Source organism: Chlorocebus sabaeus, chromosome 2 (genome assembly GCF_047675955.1).
Source record: "Chlorocebus sabaeus isolate Y175 chromosome 2, mChlSab1.0.hap1, whole genome shotgun sequence".
Lineage (NCBI taxonomy): Eukaryota > Metazoa > Chordata > Mammalia > Primates > Cercopithecidae > Chlorocebus > Chlorocebus sabaeus.
In genome coordinates this window covers 55498461-55518816 of record NC_132905.1, presented here as the reverse complement: position 1 = coordinate 55518816, position 20356 = coordinate 55498461, and the positions used below count along the sequence as shown (strand labels likewise).

Genomic DNA, 20356 nt, shown 5'->3' with positions numbered 1-20356 from the left:
GAAAAGAGAAAGGACTGAAAGTTAATAAATGGCCATGTCAGGAAGTTAGAAAAGACAGAATAAACCAATGGAAGGAGGGAGGAAGGAATAATGAATATTAATTTTATAGATTGGATCACAAACCCAACAGCTGGTCCCAGAATCATCGATGAAATTGATGTTGTTAAATTGTATAGAAATTGTTAAAAATCAGCACTCTAGCCACCCTTCCCCCTTTTAAAGAAAAGATCTCAGAACACTAATCCTGACAGTTTTATGGGCAAGTTCTTCCAGATCTACAAAGAATAGATAACCCTAACTTTACATAAACTATCCCAAAGAATAAGGGAAAAGGAATGATTTTTAGCTCATTCTATGAGACTCGAGTGACTCTAATACCAAGATCAGAGAACAGTCTGAGAATGACCTCTGATTGTTCTCATTTTAAAATACACATAGAAATCTCACATAAAAATGTGAACAAACCAAATCTAGTGATATATTAGAATCTCCTTCAAGAAAACATTTATACCATAGAAACTTTATGAACTGGCATTAGACTGTGCATTACTCTAATTCCACATATTTCAGATTAAAGGAGAAAATGTCAACTGGTAAAGACAAAGCAATTGGTAAAATCCAATACTCAATTATATTAAAAAGATAACTAGGAATATAAGACATGCTACTTAACCTGAGGAAAGATTTCTGCTGGAAACCTACAGTTGGTACAACACTGGTAGTAAAACATTAGAAGCAGTGACTTGGGAATGCCACAAGGCAGCTTATCGCACAGACTCTGCTCAGTACTGCACCAGAGTTCTCAGCCAGCTCTGTTAAGCCAAGAAAAAGAAATGAGATCATATGGTTTGGAAAGCAAGAAACAATACTGTCTTTTTTTCCACAGCTTCTTATTAAAAAAAAAGTCAGAAAGAATCTACAAAATCCTAGATTTTGCAAGAGCGTAGATGATAGCTGGGTAATTGATACATATGCAGAAATGAATTACTTTGCTGGTTGTCTATAGCTGGAAAATAGAAGAAGTAATTTACAAAAGATATTCTAACCATCAACAAAACAACATGTAAGACTTTTATGGAGAAAATCATTAAAATCTTACAGAAGTATGGAAGAAAACTTTTTTTTTTTTAAGAGACAGGGTCTTGCTATGATGCTCAGGCTGGTGTTCAACTCCAAGGTTCAAGTGATCTCCTGCCTCTGCCCCAAGTAGCTCAGACTACAGACGTGAACCACTGCCTGGCTTCGAAGAAACCATTTAAATCAATGTAGTGCTCTAGCATACCATATTCATTGACAGACAGCTTCTATAGTTAGAAATGGCAGTCCTTCCTACATTCATGTATAAACTCAGTGTGATTCAAATACAAATTCCAGTAGAAGTTTTGTAGGGGATGCTTAAGCTGAAAATGTGGTATTGATGTAGGGCATAAATATAACAGTGGAACAAAATGTAGAATCTAGAAGCAGATCCACTGAATGGCACAGAGACGGCCATCTGAGTCTGTGGGGGAAGGAAAAGAACAGTCAGGAAATGGTGCTGGGTAATTAAACTGATGGGGAAAGTTTTATCACTGTTTCCTGTCACATACCAAAGTAAATTCCTGGTGATTGAAAACCTGACTTTGAAATGCAGTACCAAAGTCTTTTGAAGAAAATAACATATAAACAGTGAAATGACTTCTGTCGCAATGGTTGTCTCCAGGAAGCGACCCTGAGTGGCTGGCATCAGGGCTATAAAGGAGATTTTTCACTCTGTATGGTAGGCATGTCACACTACAGTTTTGTGTGATAGCATACATTTTTAAAACCTAAAAGCATAGGAGTATGGATAATAATTTGTGGTTCAGCTATGTAATATAGGAGTGAAAATAAATAAACCGCACCTTGGCCAATATGGTGAAACCCCGTCTCTACTAAAAACTACAAAAATTACCTGGGCGTGGTGGCACAGGCCTGTAATCCCAGCTACTCAAGAGGCTGAGGCACAAGAATGGCTTGAACCTGAGAGGCAGAGGTTGCAGTGAGCTAGGATCGTGCCACTGAGCTCCAGCCTGGGCAACAGAGAGAGACTTAGTCTCAAAAAAACAAAACAGAGAATAAACCAAAGCTCTGTGTATTTATATGAACAAATCTCACAAAGTTTAGTCAAAAATGTTACCAAATAGCACCTAGAACAATGTCACTTACACAGCAATTACCAACACACAAAGCAACGGCTGTATTTTGTTTGTAGAGATATATGTAATAGAAGCATAAGCAGGTGGAAGTGGTAAGTGACCCATCCAGAGTGTTGTCCCCCTCTAGAAGGGAGATGGCATATATATACATATACACATGTGTGTCCCCCCCCGCACATATATATACACACACACATACATATATATAAATATCTGAAGTGCATATGGCAAAATTAGGGTTTGGTAAACCTGGGTGGTAGGCTAATGGATGTTCATATTTTTCTTCTTAGTCTTTTGTATGAGTCATTTCATAATATTTTAAAAATTAGGAGCTGTTGATTCTGATGTAGCCATGTCTACTAGGGTCTCTTTTATTGTCATTCTGCTTTAGTTCTGTACCTTCCTACCAGGTCACCTTATGCTACGCCCAGGGAATGGATCTGGGGGTTTGTTTTCTTTGACCACCCCTACCCCACGGCTTCTCCAAGCTTCCACACAGGGTCCCCCATGGAGCTACTGCTTAGTAATGAGACAGAGCCCTGGGAGCTGTTGAGGGTCCTTTCACAAAACCTACCAAAATCCCAGCTGCCAAATTGGACCCAACTGACTTGGCCGGGCCATGTGAATTAGCAGATAGCTTCTGTGTCTAAAGAGTTTGGGGCTTCCTCTTACTTTTGTTCCCCGAATCTTAAAAACAGAAGAAGAGCCATTCTCTCAAGACCTTAGAGGTGGGCCAGAGAGTTCAGTGTGTTGAGCTCTGGACAGCCGCCTACATCCTTCCCTCTTGGGGCCTTCATCTTTTTGTCTTACGGTCTGAGTGTGTTGGCAATATCGTAGTCCCCCTTTATCTATGGTTTCACTCTTTGTGGTTTCAGTTACCAGCAGAAAGCTGTGGTCTGAAAATATTAAATGGAAAATTTCAGAAAGAAACTCTTCCTGAGTTTTAAGTTGCATGCCATTCTGAGTAGCGTCTTGCCCAGGGTGTGAACCGTCCCGTGTGCAGTGGATTCACGCCGTCTATGTTATCTGCCCGTGTGTCACTTGGTGGCCCTCTCGGCTCTCAGATCCACTGTCTGGTATCACAGTGCGTATGTTTGAGTCACCCTTATTTTACTTAATCATTGCCCCAACATGCAGGAGTGGTGATGCTAGCATATGGTTATAATCGTTCTATTTTATTATTGTTAATGTCGTACTGTGGCTAATTTCTAAATTAAATTTTATCATAGGTATGTAGGTATAGGAAAAAAAAATAGTGTATATAGGGTTCAGTATTACTGCAGTTTCAGACCCACTAGGGCTGTTGGGATGTTTCCCAGAAGATAAGGGAGGACCACTACAGCGAGTAAAAGTACATATTTGACAGAAGTTTCTGAAATTGACAGAATATAGATCCCTGCGGTCAGACCCTACAAGGTATGGGTGGGCACACATCTGCCCTAACTCTTTGGTGCAATGGAGGAAGCCCTAGAAAAGGTTTCTGTTGGGGGCCTCTTATCATGGTGTGGATTTCAGGAGCAGAGCTCCCGGAATGCTGATTGTGAGAACCGATTTTGAGAGGCATCCCTGGCTTCATCATTTCTGTGAATCAGGGATCTCCCAGCATGATGTTTATGTCCCACCAAAGCTGACTCTGCAAAGCAGCAGAAAGGCTATTTTTCATTTCGATTTCTTTGCTGTCCGTGATGGTATTGCCTTAGCCTTAAATGTTTCAGTGTATTACTACTTAAGACTAGGGCTTTTCATTTTCTTGTGAAAGGTTTCTTTTAAAAAATTCTAACTTGGAAATTAGTGGTGGGGATGTAATTTCTTTTTCTGCAAAAGTTGGGAAGACACATTTGTGCTGCTATAAAACATACATTTGTGTGCATTGCAAAGGAAAAATACTCTCCCGAGTTTGCTTTTCTCGATTCTGGGTCCCAACAGAGAATATATTTTTGTATTCTGTGTTTGCCTATGTTGAGTGAGATTAAAAGTTCATTTTCCAGCCTTGGCTTTTCTGCCAGAGTTTAGAAGTTGGAAACCACAAGGCTGCACAGAGCCCCACAGTCCTCGGCTGTGAATAGGCCTCGCTTTGTGCATGAATGTTCAGTGCATCACGGTCTGCAACCAGTGCCAGCCGCGACTCCGTGGAGACCACCTCTCGAGCACATGGTCGTTGGGAAACCATTTGGGGTTTACGGAGCCTCGGTGAGGGTGACCCAGGCCCTGAATGTTCGTTTCTCTAGAGAAGGGGAGTGTTTTAAAGGATTTTTTTTTTTTTTTAATAGAGATGAGGTCTCCTATGTTGCCTGGGTTGGCCTTGAACTCCAGAGCTCAAGTGATACTCCCGCCTCAGCTTCCCAAAGTGCTGAGATCACAGGCTTGTACCACCACGCCTGGCCTTAGGATTTTTGAATGTAGTGATTATAATGTGGTGTCCATTTTGGCAGAGTTCTGAGAAATCTTGTAAGTACTCAGAGGAGTTTTGGTTGGTGGGTACCTGCCAAAAAGTGAGGGTTGACTGTACCATGTTCCAGACCTGCTTGTCCCCATCCTCCTACCCACTGAATCCATGCACAGCTAAGCAGGGTGTGATTTCCTTTTTAACACCCAGCTTGAGAGTGTGTTCTCGGAAGGCCAGTTCCTGGTACTTTCCCTCGATGATCAAACGTGAGAGTGCCCTGACTGTGGATCACACTGCTACTGCCCACAGCCAGAGGTCAGAACCCATTTGGAAACATAAATGCCGCCTGACCCAGGATTCAAAGGCCTCCATGAGCTCCCCTAAGACTTTGTTTGTAGAGGTTAAGACTGGAATGAAAAGTGTGACTCGGTCCCACTCAGTGCAGAGTGACAGTGTGGGAGAAGTGTGTTGCCGCGCGGCTGAGTTGTCCCCAGGGAGAGCATATGCTGGGAAGTTTTCTTGTCATGAGTGTTTTAAACCTTCTTCCTGCAAAAGTCTTAGAAAGGCCAAAGTAATGTGTTCCTTCTGTGATGAGAGTGAGAGTGATTTTCTTTTTTTTTTTTTTTAAGACGGAGTCTTCACTCTGTTGCCCAGGCTGGAGTGCAGTGGCGCCATCTCGGCTCACTGCAAGCTCCGCCTCCCAGGTTCACGCCATTCTCCTGCCTCAGCCTCTCAAGTAGCTGGGACTACAGGCGCCAGCCGCCACACCCGGCTAAGTTTTTTGTATTTTTAGTAGAGTCGGGGTTTCACCGTGTTAGCCAGGATGGTCTCAATCTCCTGACCTCGTGATCTGCCAGCCTCAGCCTCTGAAAGTGCTGGGATTACAGGCGTGAGCCACCGCGCCCGGCCGAGAGTGATTTGTCTTAGAACACGACGCCAAGACGTTGAAAACAGTCTCCCTTCTCAGTCCCTTCTTTAAAATGCCCTCATGTCAAAATTTGCATTTGATTCCTACTCTATTTCCCTTCTCTGTATCCACTCAAGAGGATTGGAGATCTCAATTTCTTAGGAGAAGAATCTCAATATCTGAGCCACTAAGCAGCCTGGACCCAGCCTCCCACAGCATCTAGAGGTTTTGCAGGGCAATGTTGGGGGAGGCCTGTCCACTTCCCCTCCTCTTCCACCTCTTTCTACTTCCCCTTACCCACCCCTTCTTACCCTTTGTTCTCTTTGCTCATTCCATTGATCTTTGTTAGAGGGACTCGGGACTCAGTTGAATGTATCCAAATACATATACCTCCTGGAGTTCCTCAGTGAAGTGAAACTTAGCCTGGGCTGTGGCAGGAAGGTGTATGAACCTGGTTGCCTCCGAGCCATTGGACTTTGGTCCATAGGCAGTGAGAATCATGTTGTTCGTCCTCATGGTTTGGGGAGCGTTGTCTGACAGAGCGCCTGGTGACACTATCTCCTCACCCTCTGTGCACCTTCTGGATGTGAAATTCCAAACCTGGCATCTTCTGGGCCTCCCAAGACTGATTCTTCCTGTTTCCCAACATGCAAATTACAGGCTCCATAACTCCTCAGGAGCTGTTGCTGGCAAAAGGCTATTTTCCCTCACTGAATTCTTGAACACGTTTCAGGATTGTAATGCAGAAGTTTTTATCTCTGATCCTGGGTAGCGGCATGTATTGGCACTGGGGAAGAGGGAAGCAACCGAGTGGAGATGGCACACTGTGGGCCTGCTGGCTAAAATGCATGTGGCTGAAAGCCTGCAGATGTGTTTGGTTTGGTTCACATGTTTTTTAAATCAGTCAATTTCACATTGAGAGGAAAAATATTCAAAAGATATCTGGCCTAACATGAAAAATCAAAGCATCTCCCAACTCAGCAATCCCATTTCTAGGGCAGTCGGCCATGACGGAGTGTCACTGCCTAATTCTAGGTGGGGGCGGGTGTTTTTGCTCCGGTCTCCACCACTGCCCATGGTCTCACACCTGGCCTGCATTTGTGCTCCTGTGCATCTTTGACTTTGTGGTGGGGAACATCTTGCATGGGGGACCTGGCTGCGGAGGCTCCCGGGTGTGTGTGCTGCAGAGGTAGACCTGCACTCTGCTCTGACTCTACTGCTGCTTTGTGTAGGGACTGCTCCTGCCTTGGGTATGAATCGCTCACTCCTAAAGAGGAGCAGGAGAGAATGTGGGACATCAGAGAGTGCCTGGGTTTGTTTCTTCTTTGAATGTATTAGTCTGAAGAAAGAATTAGTGAAACCTGAAGTTTGGTGGGGATGGAAGCTGTTGAATGCCTCGATTTCTACAAATAGTAACCTCCATGTGTGTATTTGACAGGTGAAAGGAAAGCAAGCCAGGATGGATATTTACGACACTCAAACCTTGGGAGTTGTGGTCTTTGGAGGATTCATGGTTGTTTCTGCCATTGGCATCTTCCTGGTGTCGACTTTCTCCATGAAGGAAACGTCGTATGAAGAAGCCCTAGCCAACCAGCGCAAGGAGATGGCGAAAACTCACCACCAGAAAGTAGAGAAGAAAAAGAAGGAGAAAACAGTGGAGAAGAAAGGAAAGACCAAGAAAAAGGAAGAGAAGCCTAATGGGAAGATACCTGATCACGATCCGGCGCCCAATGTGACTGTCCTCCTCCGAGAACCAGTGCGGGCTCCTGCTGTGGCTGTGGCTCCAACCCCAGTCCAGCCCCCCATTATCATTGCTCCTGTCGCCACAGTTCCAGCCACGCCCCAGGAGAAGCTGGCCTCCTCTCCCAAGGACAAAAAGAAGAAGGAGAAAAAAGTGGCAAAAGTGGAACCAGCTGTCAGCTCTGTAGTGAATTCCATCCAGGTTCTCACTTCGAAGGCTGCCATCTTAGAAACTGCTCCCAAGGAGGTGCCAATGGTGGTGGTGCCCCCAGTGGGTGCCAAGGGCAACACACCAGCCACTGGCACTACTCAGGGCAAAAAGGCGGAGGGGGCTCAGAACCAAAGCAAAAAGACAGAAGGAGCCCCAAATCAGGGCAGAAAGGCAGAGGGAACCCCAAACCAGGGCAAAAAGACAGAGGGAACCCCAAACCAAGGGAAGAAGGCAGAGGGAACCCCAAACCAAGGCAAAAAGGCAGAAGGAACTCCAAACCAAGGCAAAAAGGTGGAGGGGACCCAGAACCAGGGTAAAAAGGTAGATACAACCCCAAACCAGGGGAAAAAGGCGGAGGGGGCCCCAACCCAGGGCAAAAAGGCTGAGGGGACTCAGAACCAGGCCAGAAAGGTAGAAGGGGCCCAGAACCAGGGCAAAAAGGCAGAGGGGGCCCAGAACCAGGGCAAAAAGGCCGAGGGGGCCCAGAACCAGGGCAAAAAGGCAGAGGGGGCCCAGAATCAGGGCAAAAAGGGAGAGGGGGCCCAGAATCAGGGCAGAAAGGGAGAGGGGGCCCAGAATCAGGGCAAGAAGGCAGAGGGGGCCCAGAGTCAGGGCAAGAAGGCTGAGGGGGCCCAGAGTCAGGGCAAGAAGGCCGAGGGGGCCCAGAACCAGGGCAAGAAGGCCGAGGGGGCCCAGAACCAGGGCAGGAAGGCCGAGGGGGCCCAGAACCAGGGCAAGAAGGCAGAGGGGGCTCAGAACCAGGGCAGAAAAGCAGAGGGGGCCCAGAACCAGGGCAAAAAGGCCGAAGGGGCCCAGAACCAGGGCAAAAAGACCGAGGGGGCCCAGAACCAGGGTAAAAAGACCGAGGGGGCCCAGAATCAGGGCAAGAAGGCCGAGGGGGCCCAGAACCAGGGCAAGAAGGCCGAGGGGGCCCAGAACCAGGGCAAGAAGGCCGAGGGGGCCCAGAACCAGGGCAAGAAGGCCGAGGGGGCTCAGAACCAGGGCAAGAAGGCTGAAGGCGCTCAGAACCAGGGCAAAAAAGTAGAAGGGGCCCAGAACCAGGGCAAGAAGGCCGAGGGGGCCCAGAACCAGGGCAAAAAGGCCGAGGGAGCCCAGAACCAGGGCCAAAAAGGAGAGGGAGCCCAGAACCAGGGTAAAAAGACAGAAGGGGCTCAGGGCAAAAAGGCAGAGGGGAGTCCCAACCAAGGCAAAAAAGGAGACGGAGCTGCCAACCAGGGCAAAAAGGCAGATTCGGTTGCTAATCAGGGCACAAAGGTAGAGGGTGTTACAAACCAGGGGAAAAAAACAGAAGGGTCCCCCAGTCAAGGCAAAAAGGCAGAAGGGTCCCCTAACCAGGGCAAAAAGGCAGACGCAGCTGCCAATCAGGGTAAAAAGACAGAGTCAGCTTCTGTCCAGGGCAGAAATACAGATGTGGCCCAGAGCCCAGAGGCACCAAAACAAGAGGCTCCTGCCAAGAAGAAGTCTGGTTCAAAGAAAAAAGGTGAGCCTGGTAAGTAACTGATTTCTTTATGAACTTAGAAGGAAAGGCTGTTTTTAAATGACTTGTGGATTCTATTGGGGAGTACCACCTGTATCAGTCAGCAATTGTCATAATAAGGCTGCATAACAAACATTCAAAAAAAAAATTGAGTGGCTTTCAATAGCGGTCGTTTATTGTTGCTCATGCTTCTGGAGGTTAGCAGATGTGAGCTTTCTCGGATGGTGGCTCTGCCTCAATCTGGTTTTAACTGGGTTGGTGACTCTGCTACAGGTTGAGCTCAGGTCAGTTCCATGTGTGGTCCTTCTGGGGCCCTCTAGGGCAGAGGCCCTTCATGGTTACAGCAGAGGCACAAAAGGGCATTTCAAGTCCGTGTTTCGTTGACCAGAACAAGTGATGTGTGTGAGCCTGAGTCAAGGGGCAGGGAGTCCACTGTGTCCAGGGAGAAGGGACTGCAAGGTGATGTGAGAAAGGAGAGGTGAGTGAGCAGTAGGTCCATGTCTTGGCATGTGTTAAACATATGGGAGCACAAGGAGAGGTGAGGAATTAGGGGCAGTGATTCCATCCACCACACAGTCTAGAAGAGTTCTGTGTGTTGACAAGTCTTTCTTAACTGTCTGGCTGTGTGCCGTCAGCCTGTTCCGTGTTCTTGCCTCACCTGATGCTTTTGTACAGCCTGACTCGTGTATCTGTGCTTGTTGAGTGAATGACGGTAGGAAGGTGTTTTTAAGGAGCAGTTGCATTCTTTCCCCCTCTGCCTTCCCCTTCCCCTGCCCCACCCTAGTCATTTAGTAAAGCATTATAGAGCATTAACGTAGACACTGGATTACATAGATATGTGATCATATGAGCACTGATTTACCTTTATCTTTTTCGTGTATATCACTGTAGAAATTGGTCCAGGGAGTTCCTGTTTCGTGTTTGTCATTTATTCAATTTTACTTCTCTCTCCTCCCCTCTCCTCCCCTCTCCTCCCCTCTCCTCTCCTCTCCTCTCCTCTCCTCTCCTCTCCTCTCCTCTTCTCTCCTTTTCTTTTCTTGTTTTTAAATAGCCACTAGCTGATTTGGAAAAATAATTGCATTTGTGTTGACAAAAGGTATCTTAGAAGGTGTGAAATGTTTGGACCAGTGTCGGGTTGCACAGGCCCTATGTCTTTAGCTGGGCTTCCCTATCTTGCCTCTGTCAGGCTATTACCTTCCTGGGGTTTCCTCCTTCTCTCACTGTTTTTGTTGGGCCATTTGCTAGGACAGCAGCCCCCTGCTCCGTGTGAGAGGCCCTGTCCCCTGTGAGTGGCTGTAGGCTCCTGTGGGAAGCCAGGGACCAGCTGCCCAGCCCAGATCAGGTGGCCTCGAAAGCCCTTTGAAAACCCAGACGCTCTGGCCTCAGCCCTACTTCCAGAGGCTGGCAGGCGACACACTGCCCTTTCTTTAACATGATGTTCCACTTGATTCAAAGCTGGCAATGTTGCTGAGAATCGGCTTTTACTTGGTTCTTCTACATCAGGGATGTCCACAGCTTCCTGCATCCCATGGTCATTGTTACTTCGTGTGGCTTTAGACATTTGAAACAAGATATGAAACAGAAGTGTGATGATAATATTGGAAAGGAGGACAAAAGTGTTCTAATTTACAGGTAATAAAGAACCTTGTTAGGAATGAGACCTACGTGTGACCTCTGTGAACCTAACACAACAGCTTGATGAGGTGCTAAAGTTGCAACCAAGAAAACAAACCCCATGTTCTAGGAGAAGAAGATTAAATATTATCAATGAAAGGATAGTAATTTCCAAGTTAATTTAGTGGTCTACCATTCTTCCAGCCCAACCTTCTCGATAAGATCTTCCCCCTAACTTGACGGATTATTCGAAAAGTCCCATCTGAGGGAAAAATAGGTAAGAATAACTGAACAGATTTTTTTAAAGTGGATTTTAGAAGGCCAGTCCTGTCATTGTGTGAACATCTCCCAACTGTTATAATTACAAGTAGAAGAATAGAAGGCCCAGAAACTACTGAGAACTTGAATGAGAGAAGCATCATATTGTGGTAGGGGAGGAAACGTTCGGCAAATGATCTAGGGCAGTGTGTTCACATATTCATCATTTGGAAAAGTCTCCTTAGACCCACCAAGCACTTGCCTCTATAAAAACTTAAAGTTTGGATGAAATAGATTTAATTTGAAAAGAAATGAATATGGATTAGCCCAGATGGTGGAAGATGGCCACTCTGACATTGTCATGAGAAGAAGTCACCAAGGCTGACATGGGGGAGCTTGACACGCCGCCCGCAGGGTGGTTTCTTTCTTCTTCACAGTGTCGGGAGTCTGGAAAACATGGGGAAAGTTCTTTCTTGGACTTTACGTTTTCGTTTCTTGAATTCGCACTGAGGAATCTCAGGCCTGTTTTCCCATGGTCGATGTACAAAGGCATCTTCAGGGCCATCTGCGGTGGACTCGGGCCACTCACCAGACACCGTGAGGATCCTGGAGACATCCCCTCCTGAAGTGCTTCTTAAACTTTGGTATGCAGCTGAATCACCCAGGATCTTGCTATGATAAAGACGATGACTCAGCAGCTCCCAAGTGGGGCCTGAGATTCTGTATTTCTAAGCAGCTCCTGGGAGCTGCTGATGCTGTGGGTCCCAGGTCCCACACGTGGGGCAAGTCATGATCCAGGAGACTTTGTCATTTAGCAATTTTGAAAACTCACATTAAAGCAAAGAAGCTTTATTTAAAAACTGTTCATATCAATATATAATATATATTTTTAAATGCTGGCATTGTAAATTGTGTGACCATTTTGAAAAGCGATTTTGTAAAATGTATCAAGAGCCTTAAAGGGGCCAGTAGTTTTTCTTCTTCTCCCGGACTCCCTTCAGGAAACAGTGTAAACTGTGGCAGCCAGGTCTGTGGGTGAGTGGCCGGGGTATCCCTCGGGCCGCCCTGAGGGCTCGGTGCATTCGGCTCACCCAGACACAGTGCAGCCACTAACTGTGATGCCTGGGAAGATCCCATAGTAGCCTGCAAAGACTGGTCACATGGTCACAGTGTGACTTTTCATTGGAAAAGTTGGGTGCCAAATTCTTTAGATGCCTCAAGAACAATGGAAGGCAGAGACATTAGATAAGTGATAACAAGATAAACCAGAACTGTAGGAAATACACTATGTGAGAACCCCCATTAGAGCGCTAGTTCCTTTCTAATTTTTTTCTTCAATGTAGTAGTCATTTTCTCTTCAAAAGTCAAAAAGCAGCTGGGCGTGGTGGCTCACTCCTGTTAATCCTCACACCCTGGGAGACCGAGGCAAGAAGATCACTTGAGCTCAGGAGTTCCAGCCTGGGCAACATAGTGAGACCTGGTTTCTACAAGAAATTTTAAAAAGAAAGAAAAAAATGAAAGTCAGAAAGCAACGCTGAAGACCCTAGATCTCGTGTTTGTGACAGCGCCCCCTGGAGCTGGGAACACCCTTCGGAAAGCCTTCAGTAATGCTGCTGGGACAGGAATTCCAACGAACTGATGAAGCAAAGAATTTCCTATTAAAACCTTCCTGATAGAATGCCCTTTAGAAATTATTTTACGGAGATAAAATTGGATCTTGATATATTTTCTAAAATACTCTCTTTGCCATTGCAAAAAATAAAGGAATAATGATACTTCCTTAATTCCAGATGTTAAAACAATTGAGAAAGATCCCTAGAAGGCAGGGGCCGCTGGAACTCCTGCTCCTGCGTGCTGTCTCTGGACGGAGCTCAGCACCGCAGGCCTCTGCCTGTGGGTTCATCTCAGTAGTTCTGGGGTGAAGTGCGGAGAAGGACCCGAGAGCCACAGTGGACAGACCTTAGGGGCTGAGGGTGGTTTGTAAAGCGGCACAGGCTATAGAGTCACCCAGGATTGTTGATAGGGGAGCGTGGACTTGGTGACCGGGTCCAGAGCTCCAGCCACAGTGGAGAGACCCTCCATGATTCCATGATGCTCAAGCATCAAGAGCTCAGGACAGATGAAAGGAGGCATTTATGAACATGGAAGGGAGTCACTAGCAAACACACGTGATTGGGTAGTAAGGCCGGAAATTCAAGGTATTTGAAATCCCAGGTAACAGGCACATGAATTTAGTCTTCTTTTCCACAGAATCTGTAGTGCATATTGGTAAGGCTCCGAGTTTATCCATAGAAAACCCGTAAGTCTTTAATGTGTCTGGAGTTCGGTGGTCCCAGGTGGAGATCTTCTCACTGGGGGAGCAGCATCTGTACAATAAGAAGCATTCAGAACTCTGGCTTAAGATGCTTCACACTCAGCACCTGCTGCCACCAGTTCCGTGATGGGTTTACACTCAGGATGTGGGGGACATTCGAGTCCTGGAATGACAATGGCTTGGTGCCTCCTGCATGGAGACTGTGAAGGGAGGGCGCTGGCCCTGGGATGTGAGGAGGTCGGGTGTGTGTTACGTGGATAGCCCACACCAGTCTGCACGCGTAGCAATTGGGGTGGAGGGCCCTGTCCTTTTGTTGTGTCCTTTAGTGCAGTGGTCAGACCCTGCATGGCCATTATCAAACCAAAACAGACAAAAACGGGTTCATGCATTACTGTTTAACTGTACAGTGTGCTTTTCTGTGGACTGTGCTGGTGGGTATCTAATATTAATGTCCCAATCAGCATTGGTCTTTGGTGGCTGGGGGTTGTGAGGTGTGCATGTGTGGCTCTTTCTGTCCACCTTGGGACCAGGTTGTTCTTTTTTTTGTTTGTTTTTTTGAGATGGAGTTTCGTTCTGTCACCCAGGTTGGAGTGTAATGGCGTGATCTTGACTCACTGCAACCTCCGCCTCCCGGGTTCAAGCGATTCTCCTGCCTCAGCTTCCCAAGTAGCTGGGATTGTAGGCACCCACCACCACGCCCAGCTGATTTTTGTATTTTTAGTAGAGATGGGGTTTCACCATGTTGGCAGCTGGTCTCGAACTCCTGACCTCAGGTGACCCACCCGCCAAGGCCTCCCAAAGTGTTGGGATTACAGGCGTGAGCCACCACGCCTGGCCAGGGCCAGGCTGTTCTTGGCCTGTATCTGTATGTATTGGCCTCATCTGGACTCTGTCACAATCTGTTTATTCTTTAGCACACGTGTATTTTCTGCTCTTTCCAGCTGACGGGCTCCAGGGACATTTCTTGATGCATTTGTGGCTGCCATCTTCCTGCTAAGAGCATGGGTGGGGGGCCCAACCCTTGAAGCACTGCCGGGTGGCGTGGGCAAGAAGGACTGTCTGCGTAGCATCCAGCTTCCAGCTGCTTTGCAGCTCTGACTGTAAAGGACAGAGGCCCTGGGTGGGCTCAGTGAAGTGTGCACCTCTCCTCACAGTTAGTCTGCTTTTCCCACACACAAATAACACGAGCACAGGGGAGAGCCTGAGGTCGTGCTGGGCACGGTGGGCACGTCGCTGCAGCTGGCAGAATTCCCACCATGGCAGTCAGTTGGTGGTGGTGCTCTCTGGGTGCTTGGTCTTTTTGCCTCGCAAAGGCCGTTCTCTGCTCCGGGCACGCTCCATCACTCGCAGTCATTTCCCACCTTGTCTCTGTGCCCTCGGACGATTTTCTTGGTTTTCAGTTTGCTGTGAACTGTGGTGCCCGAGGGTATGAGGCAGAAATCTGTGAGTCCACAACATGGATTTTCACCAGCGGCTCATGGAATTGGCTTCACCCTTGCAGCTACGTCTTACATGTGGAGTTTCGTGTTCCAGAGTTAGTCGGATTTCTGCTTACCATTGGCGGCTGTGACCATGTTGCCGGGTGAGCAGGCCCGGATGAGACACGTTAGACTGCGTGTTCCTTCCTTTGTTGGAAAGGCTGCGGCGGCCCCCACTGGCTGCCCTGTACCTCCTTGCCCCTCTGCTGGGGCCGAGCTTCCTGTCAGTCTGGGGCCTGCCATCTTCTCTAGAGGTCATGTGTGCCCAACCTGAGGCAACCGTAGGCAGAACTCCGGGTGGGCTGACTGGCCCTGGACGTCTAGAAACACAGGGACCCGTCGGTGTGAGTGTGTTGGGTGGGGGGGTGAGGTGGCATGAGGGCTGTGCTGTGGGGATCTGGGAGGTGCTTGGGAGTGGGTTCTGGATCACCGGTGTGGAGCAGGCCGGGACGGGAGTTCCTCCCGTGAGTCCAGGAGGCCATGACTTGGGCAGGGAAGGGCTAGAGTCTAGGGCTGTGCTGGCCCATATGGGTGACACTGGTCACATGAGAGCATTTAAATGATCACCTAAATTAGTCAGAAGTAAATAAAATGAAAGATTCCATTCCTCAGTCACACTAGCCACATTCCAAGCAAGGGCTACTAGGCACACGTGGCTAGTGGCTCCCCTTCCACAGTGCAGAGGCAGATCATCTCGGCCAGAACAGAAAGTTTCCCACAGCAGTGCTCTAAATAGACCGTTTGAAAGGAAGTGGCCTCTTGGATCACTGGCAGATCTGTGCAGCCCTGTGTGCTGTTGCACACTGCTCCTGCCTGCTTTGTTCTGGCTGCTGTGTCCTGAGTACAGGGTGGGGTGAGCTGTCTGACCTCCATATCACAGTAGGATGCTGCGAGGGGTCACCGAGGCTGTTACTTGCCCATAGCACATGAGAGATGAGCAGCAAAACCAGGTCTGGAGCTGGGCTCCACCAGAGACTTGAATGGCTTCTTCAGTCTTCCTGGCTTTATCTGTTACCTGTTTGGTCCAGCAGGGCCGCCTGCTGACAAGTGTCCCAGAGGGAGACCCTGCGGGAGTGGAAGGCCCAGGACATGCTTTTGCAGACCCAGGCTGGGTCGCTTCCAGAACTTCTGCTCTGACTGTCCTCCAAGAGCAGATGGGGGCCCTGCAGCAGGTTTTACCCCTTGTCCATGGCTGTATTTGACAGAGAACGCCTGCCTTCCTAATCCTTGCCTTTTACAATTTATTATTATATAAATATGTTTCCAGTAAACAGAATTCACAGTCTGGAAGCATGGAAGGTGAAAATAGAAAGTCTTTTTGCTCCATCCCAGTCACCATCCACTTCCTGCCGGGGGGGACCTCAAATTCACTGTGCTCTTCACCTGGGCACCCACAAACGGGAGCTGCAGTGCACACTGCTGTCTACTTAACAGTGTGTTGGTGACATCTTCCCATATTGCACCTGCGAAGCTGCCACATTCAGCTGCATAATATTCCCTAGCATGAATGTATCGCAATTTATTTAAATGACATTTAAGTAGTATGCAGCTATTTTGCAGCTAAAATTAATGCTGCAGTGATGTACATACACTGTTGTGTGTCTCCACAAAGTAAATTCCTAGATAAGTAATTGCCAAGTCAAAAGGTAGGTACATTTTTAATTTAGGAAGACAGTGCTGCATTGCTCTCCAGAAACTTTCACAATTTACGATGAGAGGCCCACACAATTGTTTTCTGACTCAGCACTCCTCACACGATGCTGCTGTGCTACTCTGGAAATGATTCTAACTTCAGGAAGTTTGGGGTGGGGGGAGCATTATAAACCCAGACGTGGGATAAGGAGAAAACCTCTTCCTTCGGAAATGAAAGGCACAAATTCTTTATTAAATGTTTGGAGAGGAGGAAATTGATGGCATCTTCGAGAAGTGGAAAGTCCCCAGAACAGAGTCTTCCCCATGTTTGGGGTACTGTCAGCTGATGCACGCATCCAGGCTTTAGCTGGTTTGTTCTCTGATAGTTAACTGAGCACTTATGTACAGTGTCTATTAGGAAAGTCAAGTTTCTAGCACAAGACGTATGTGTATGCAGTGGTGTTGGTTTTTAAAAAAGCTATTTTTATCCTCAGATTGAGTCTTTGTTTGCAGGATTATGCTGGTTTGCCTCCCGCCCTGGGCTACACTGATCTCATACTAATCACCATCTGGGTGTTACACTGGCAGGAGAGCTGTCCCACCCAGCACCTGGAATCGAGTCTGGATCCTACAGTGTGGGCGTAGACTGAGGAAGTACATATGTACATTCTGAAGACCCCACAGTTAGTGTGAGCTCCAGAACAGTATGCTTTTAACTGGGGCTTGCTTCACTCATTGTTGCTGCTGGGTGGAAACAGGTGTTTCCTCCTTACCTCTGCTAGCACGTCACTCAGGGGATGTGGGGATGCAGGGTACTTGTTACACTCTTGGGGAGTCTGGAGCTCACCCAAGGACCCGTGACCTTTCTGCCTAACGGAAGGGGGTGGGTAACCCTAGGGGCATGGCACTTCTCTCTTGCCTGTGGGCCTGCTTTCTGTGGGGCCCTCTTTCCCAAGCCTGCTGATGCAAGCCAGTTTTACTCTGTGGCCAGAGGGACCATTGTGTCTTGGCCCAGGAGAACCCAACCAACCTCCATGCGGCGGCAAACACTCAGAAACGGGCATTTCAGAGACCCATTCTTGCCACGTCAGATAAGTCCATGTGGGAGAAAGAGGCCACCTTTGGGAGGCAGGATTTTGGATAAATGTTACTATCTCCCTTTCAGTCTTCTGCATTTTCCAGTTTTTCTATAACTTTTTTTTTCTTTATGGAGAAGAAACAAAAACTCTGTTATTTGTCTCTAAGTCAAATAGGCCCTCATTATATCAAAACTGATGGAACACTCTCATCCTTCTGGGTGTTTCGAGGCGGCCCTGCATCCTCTGAGGAGCAGCAAGGAGTGCCTTGCTCCTTCTGGGGTCTGGAATGAGGAAAGGTAGTGCCAGCTCTTCTGAGGCCTCCAGGAGGAGACCAGTGCCTGTCCCCGCCCTGGCACACAGGCGCCTGGGAAGCATTCATGAACTGAGGCAAGGTGGGAAGTTAAAGGCTGTTCCCACATCCTGGAGCCTGGCAGTGCCCTGGTGGGAGGGGGCCTGTGAGCTCCATGTTTAGTGTGCAGTCTCACCTAGCCCCCATTCTACCCCCACAATAGGAAGTGCAACCTAAAATCCGAAGTCTTGTTCTATAATCTAATGGGGCTGGGGTCACAGGTCAGGGGGTATGGGGAAGAGTTGTCAAGCCCCCAGGAAACAGTATTCAAGGTGTCTAGTGTAGCAGGGCCCTCATCTTAAACGATTTGACTTGGTGATGGGAACACCCCTTGCTCCCGGCTCCTCACCCACCCACCCACACCTGTCCTCCCCACGTGTGCCTGCTGTGCTCCAGGCCCAGCGCTGCTTAGCACAGCCGGTGTGACACCACTACAATCCCCAGCCAGGTGTTTGTTCAGAGGTGCGGTTTAGGAGGCTGGTTTCCCTCGTGTAATTCTCTAAGGTGGATTTGAATTTTTACCTGTTTGACAAAAGCAGAAACCAAAGCTCAGACTTCCCAGAAGTCATGCAGATGACCAGCAGATGGCAGAGCGGCTGGTGTGGGCAGCCCCTCCCGAGGCCCCCGCCCTGCCCGGTAGGTGCCCCTGTGCCCTTCTCTCCGGCGGATGCACAGAGAGGTGTACACGGAGATCAAGTCAGATACTTTTTCTTTTGAACTTAACTCAGTTTCTCAGAGTCTGAAGCTCTGAAGAAAACTCTTTGGGGCTTATGAGCCTTTATTCACTTTCTGTGTAAGTTCTTCAAACCCAACTTTTTCTTTTTTTCTTCTTTTTTTAAAAAAGAACAAAAACATCCCCTAGGGAAGCGAGCCAAGTATCAGTGTGAGAAGCTGCTAGATGACACTCTTCCAGAAATCTCTTTTCAGTCACTTGAAAACATGGTGAGGCTGGGACTCCGGTCACTGGCCCCAGACGGCTGTGGTCAGACAGCCGGGGATTAAAAATCCACTGCCGTTTTCTGCAGGCATTAGGTAGAGTCTTAATTGCTGTCTAAACCGTATCCTCCTTGGGCCAGCCTGTGTGCCCTGGGAAGGGCCTTGCCCAGAGGTCCTCCAGGAATTGTCTTTCTTTTAAAAATACTGTGATGTAGGTTTTTTTTAACTCCAGGTATAAAATTAGTTTTGTTCAAACTTGGAGGAAAAACCAAAACTTTAAAGAAGAAAATAGTTCTTCAGTCTTTAGGATATTTTAAATTCCATTAGATACCATTAAATATACAACTCCCCAAGTTGGTAGCTGATTACTTTTTTCTCCAACCACAGGAAAAGGACTGACTAAAAGGGCCCGAATCGGGTTGTTCTTGACATTATTTGTACTCAGCTCCAGTTCCCTTAAAGCTGCAGGTGTGACCGTTCGTGGCATTCGGAGTCAAGTGCAGCTGCGCCTCCTTGGCCTGCTTTCTGTCAGGAGCACTGACCAGTGCCTGGGCAAGGCCGGGCTCTGTGGCCTGAGCTGGGCCTGGAGTCCACTGTTCGTGTGCTGTCCAGGGCCGGCCTCAGCTGTGGGCAGATGAGCAGTGAGTGAGAGCAGGAGTCGCAGTTTGCCTCCGGGAGCATTTGGTACATCTTCATTTCCTCCAGGGTCTCATAAAGCTCACTTCCCCGACAGGCTCAGGAGGAGCCTTCATGGCCGCAGTCCAGGAACGAGCTGTTAGGGAGAGGCCAGCAGTGATGTTGGCCGGAGCTCCTCCCTAGAGAGCGTCTTGCGTCCCACCTTGGGGCGGGACCCTGAAAGGAGCCAGCTCCTCAGGTTGAGAGAGAGAGACGCCCTCTGGACTTTGGGTCAGCAGGAATGGGGAGCTTGTCCTCGGCCTCCTAATCTTGGTCTGCAGAGGCTGATGACTACCTGTGCAGTGCTGGGCATCCAGGAGGCACAGGGGAGCCCCTTCCTGGGGCCCCAGGGTCTTCACCTTCTTAAAGCAGACCTGAGTTTGGGTGGGGTGATTGGGGATTGCAAGGTGTGGAAGGCATGCCAAGATTTTGATCTGGCTTTCTTCCCACAGGGCCAGCCATGCTGGGTCCCTTGGTCTGCACTGTCTGGAGTCGCGCCTGTGCAGGCCCAGAGGCGGCAGCTATTCAGACTGCATCTGTGTGTCTGGGGGAGGTGCCCTCAGAACCTGATCTGGACAGTCTCTTAGGAAATGAGAGTTTTTGCCAATGGAGTTCTTCCCCAAGCCCTCAAGTGCACGCCGTTTCAGGTTCCACTGTCAGGAGTCCCTGGGTTGACACCTGGACCTCTCTCCCGCCAGCTCAGCTTCCTGAATACTTGGGCCTGGACTCTGGTCCTGGGCTCTTAGGACCCAGCGGGGATTCAGGCTCTTAGGACCAGGGTCCAGGCCAGCTGGTCTATCTGCTTCCAGCCGCATCCCCCTGGGCATCCTGAAATCTTAAAATTCAAACATTCCTTTCTAGGCATTGCTTGTTGCCTACAGAATAAAATCCAGATTCTGAGGGCCTATGAAGACTTGGACCTAGTCCAACCTCGGATGCAAGCCTGACATGCTACGGCCCAAAGCCCCTCACCGTGTCCTTACCCAGCTATGCTTGGCCCAAAGCCTTAAAGCCTTTCTTGGCATTGCTGCCACAGTGGCTCTCCAGGTCCGCCTTGTGTCACTCTTCTGCTTTATGGCCCTGTGTCCGCTGCCTCTCTTGG

At 48.4% G+C, this 20356-nt stretch overlaps 1 protein-coding gene across 5 annotated transcripts in view; it reads left to right on the top strand.

The window, feature by feature from the left end:
* Window positions 1–20356, top strand: part of RRBP1 (ribosome binding protein 1) — a 68673-nt gene that overhangs the window by 14672 nt on the left and 33645 nt on the right. For 3 of the 5 annotated variants that reach the window (XM_073008527.1, XM_007960783.3, XM_073008519.1), the window contains one exon: window positions 6909–8931. In XM_073008527.1, coding sequence (XP_072864628.1) covers window positions 6930–8931 — 2002 coding nt within the window. In that variant the 5' untranslated portion in view covers window positions 6909–6929. The remainder of the gene's footprint in view (window positions 1–6908; window positions 8932–20356) is intronic. The other 2 variants (XM_073008528.1, XM_073008523.1) reach the window with 1 other exon arrangement.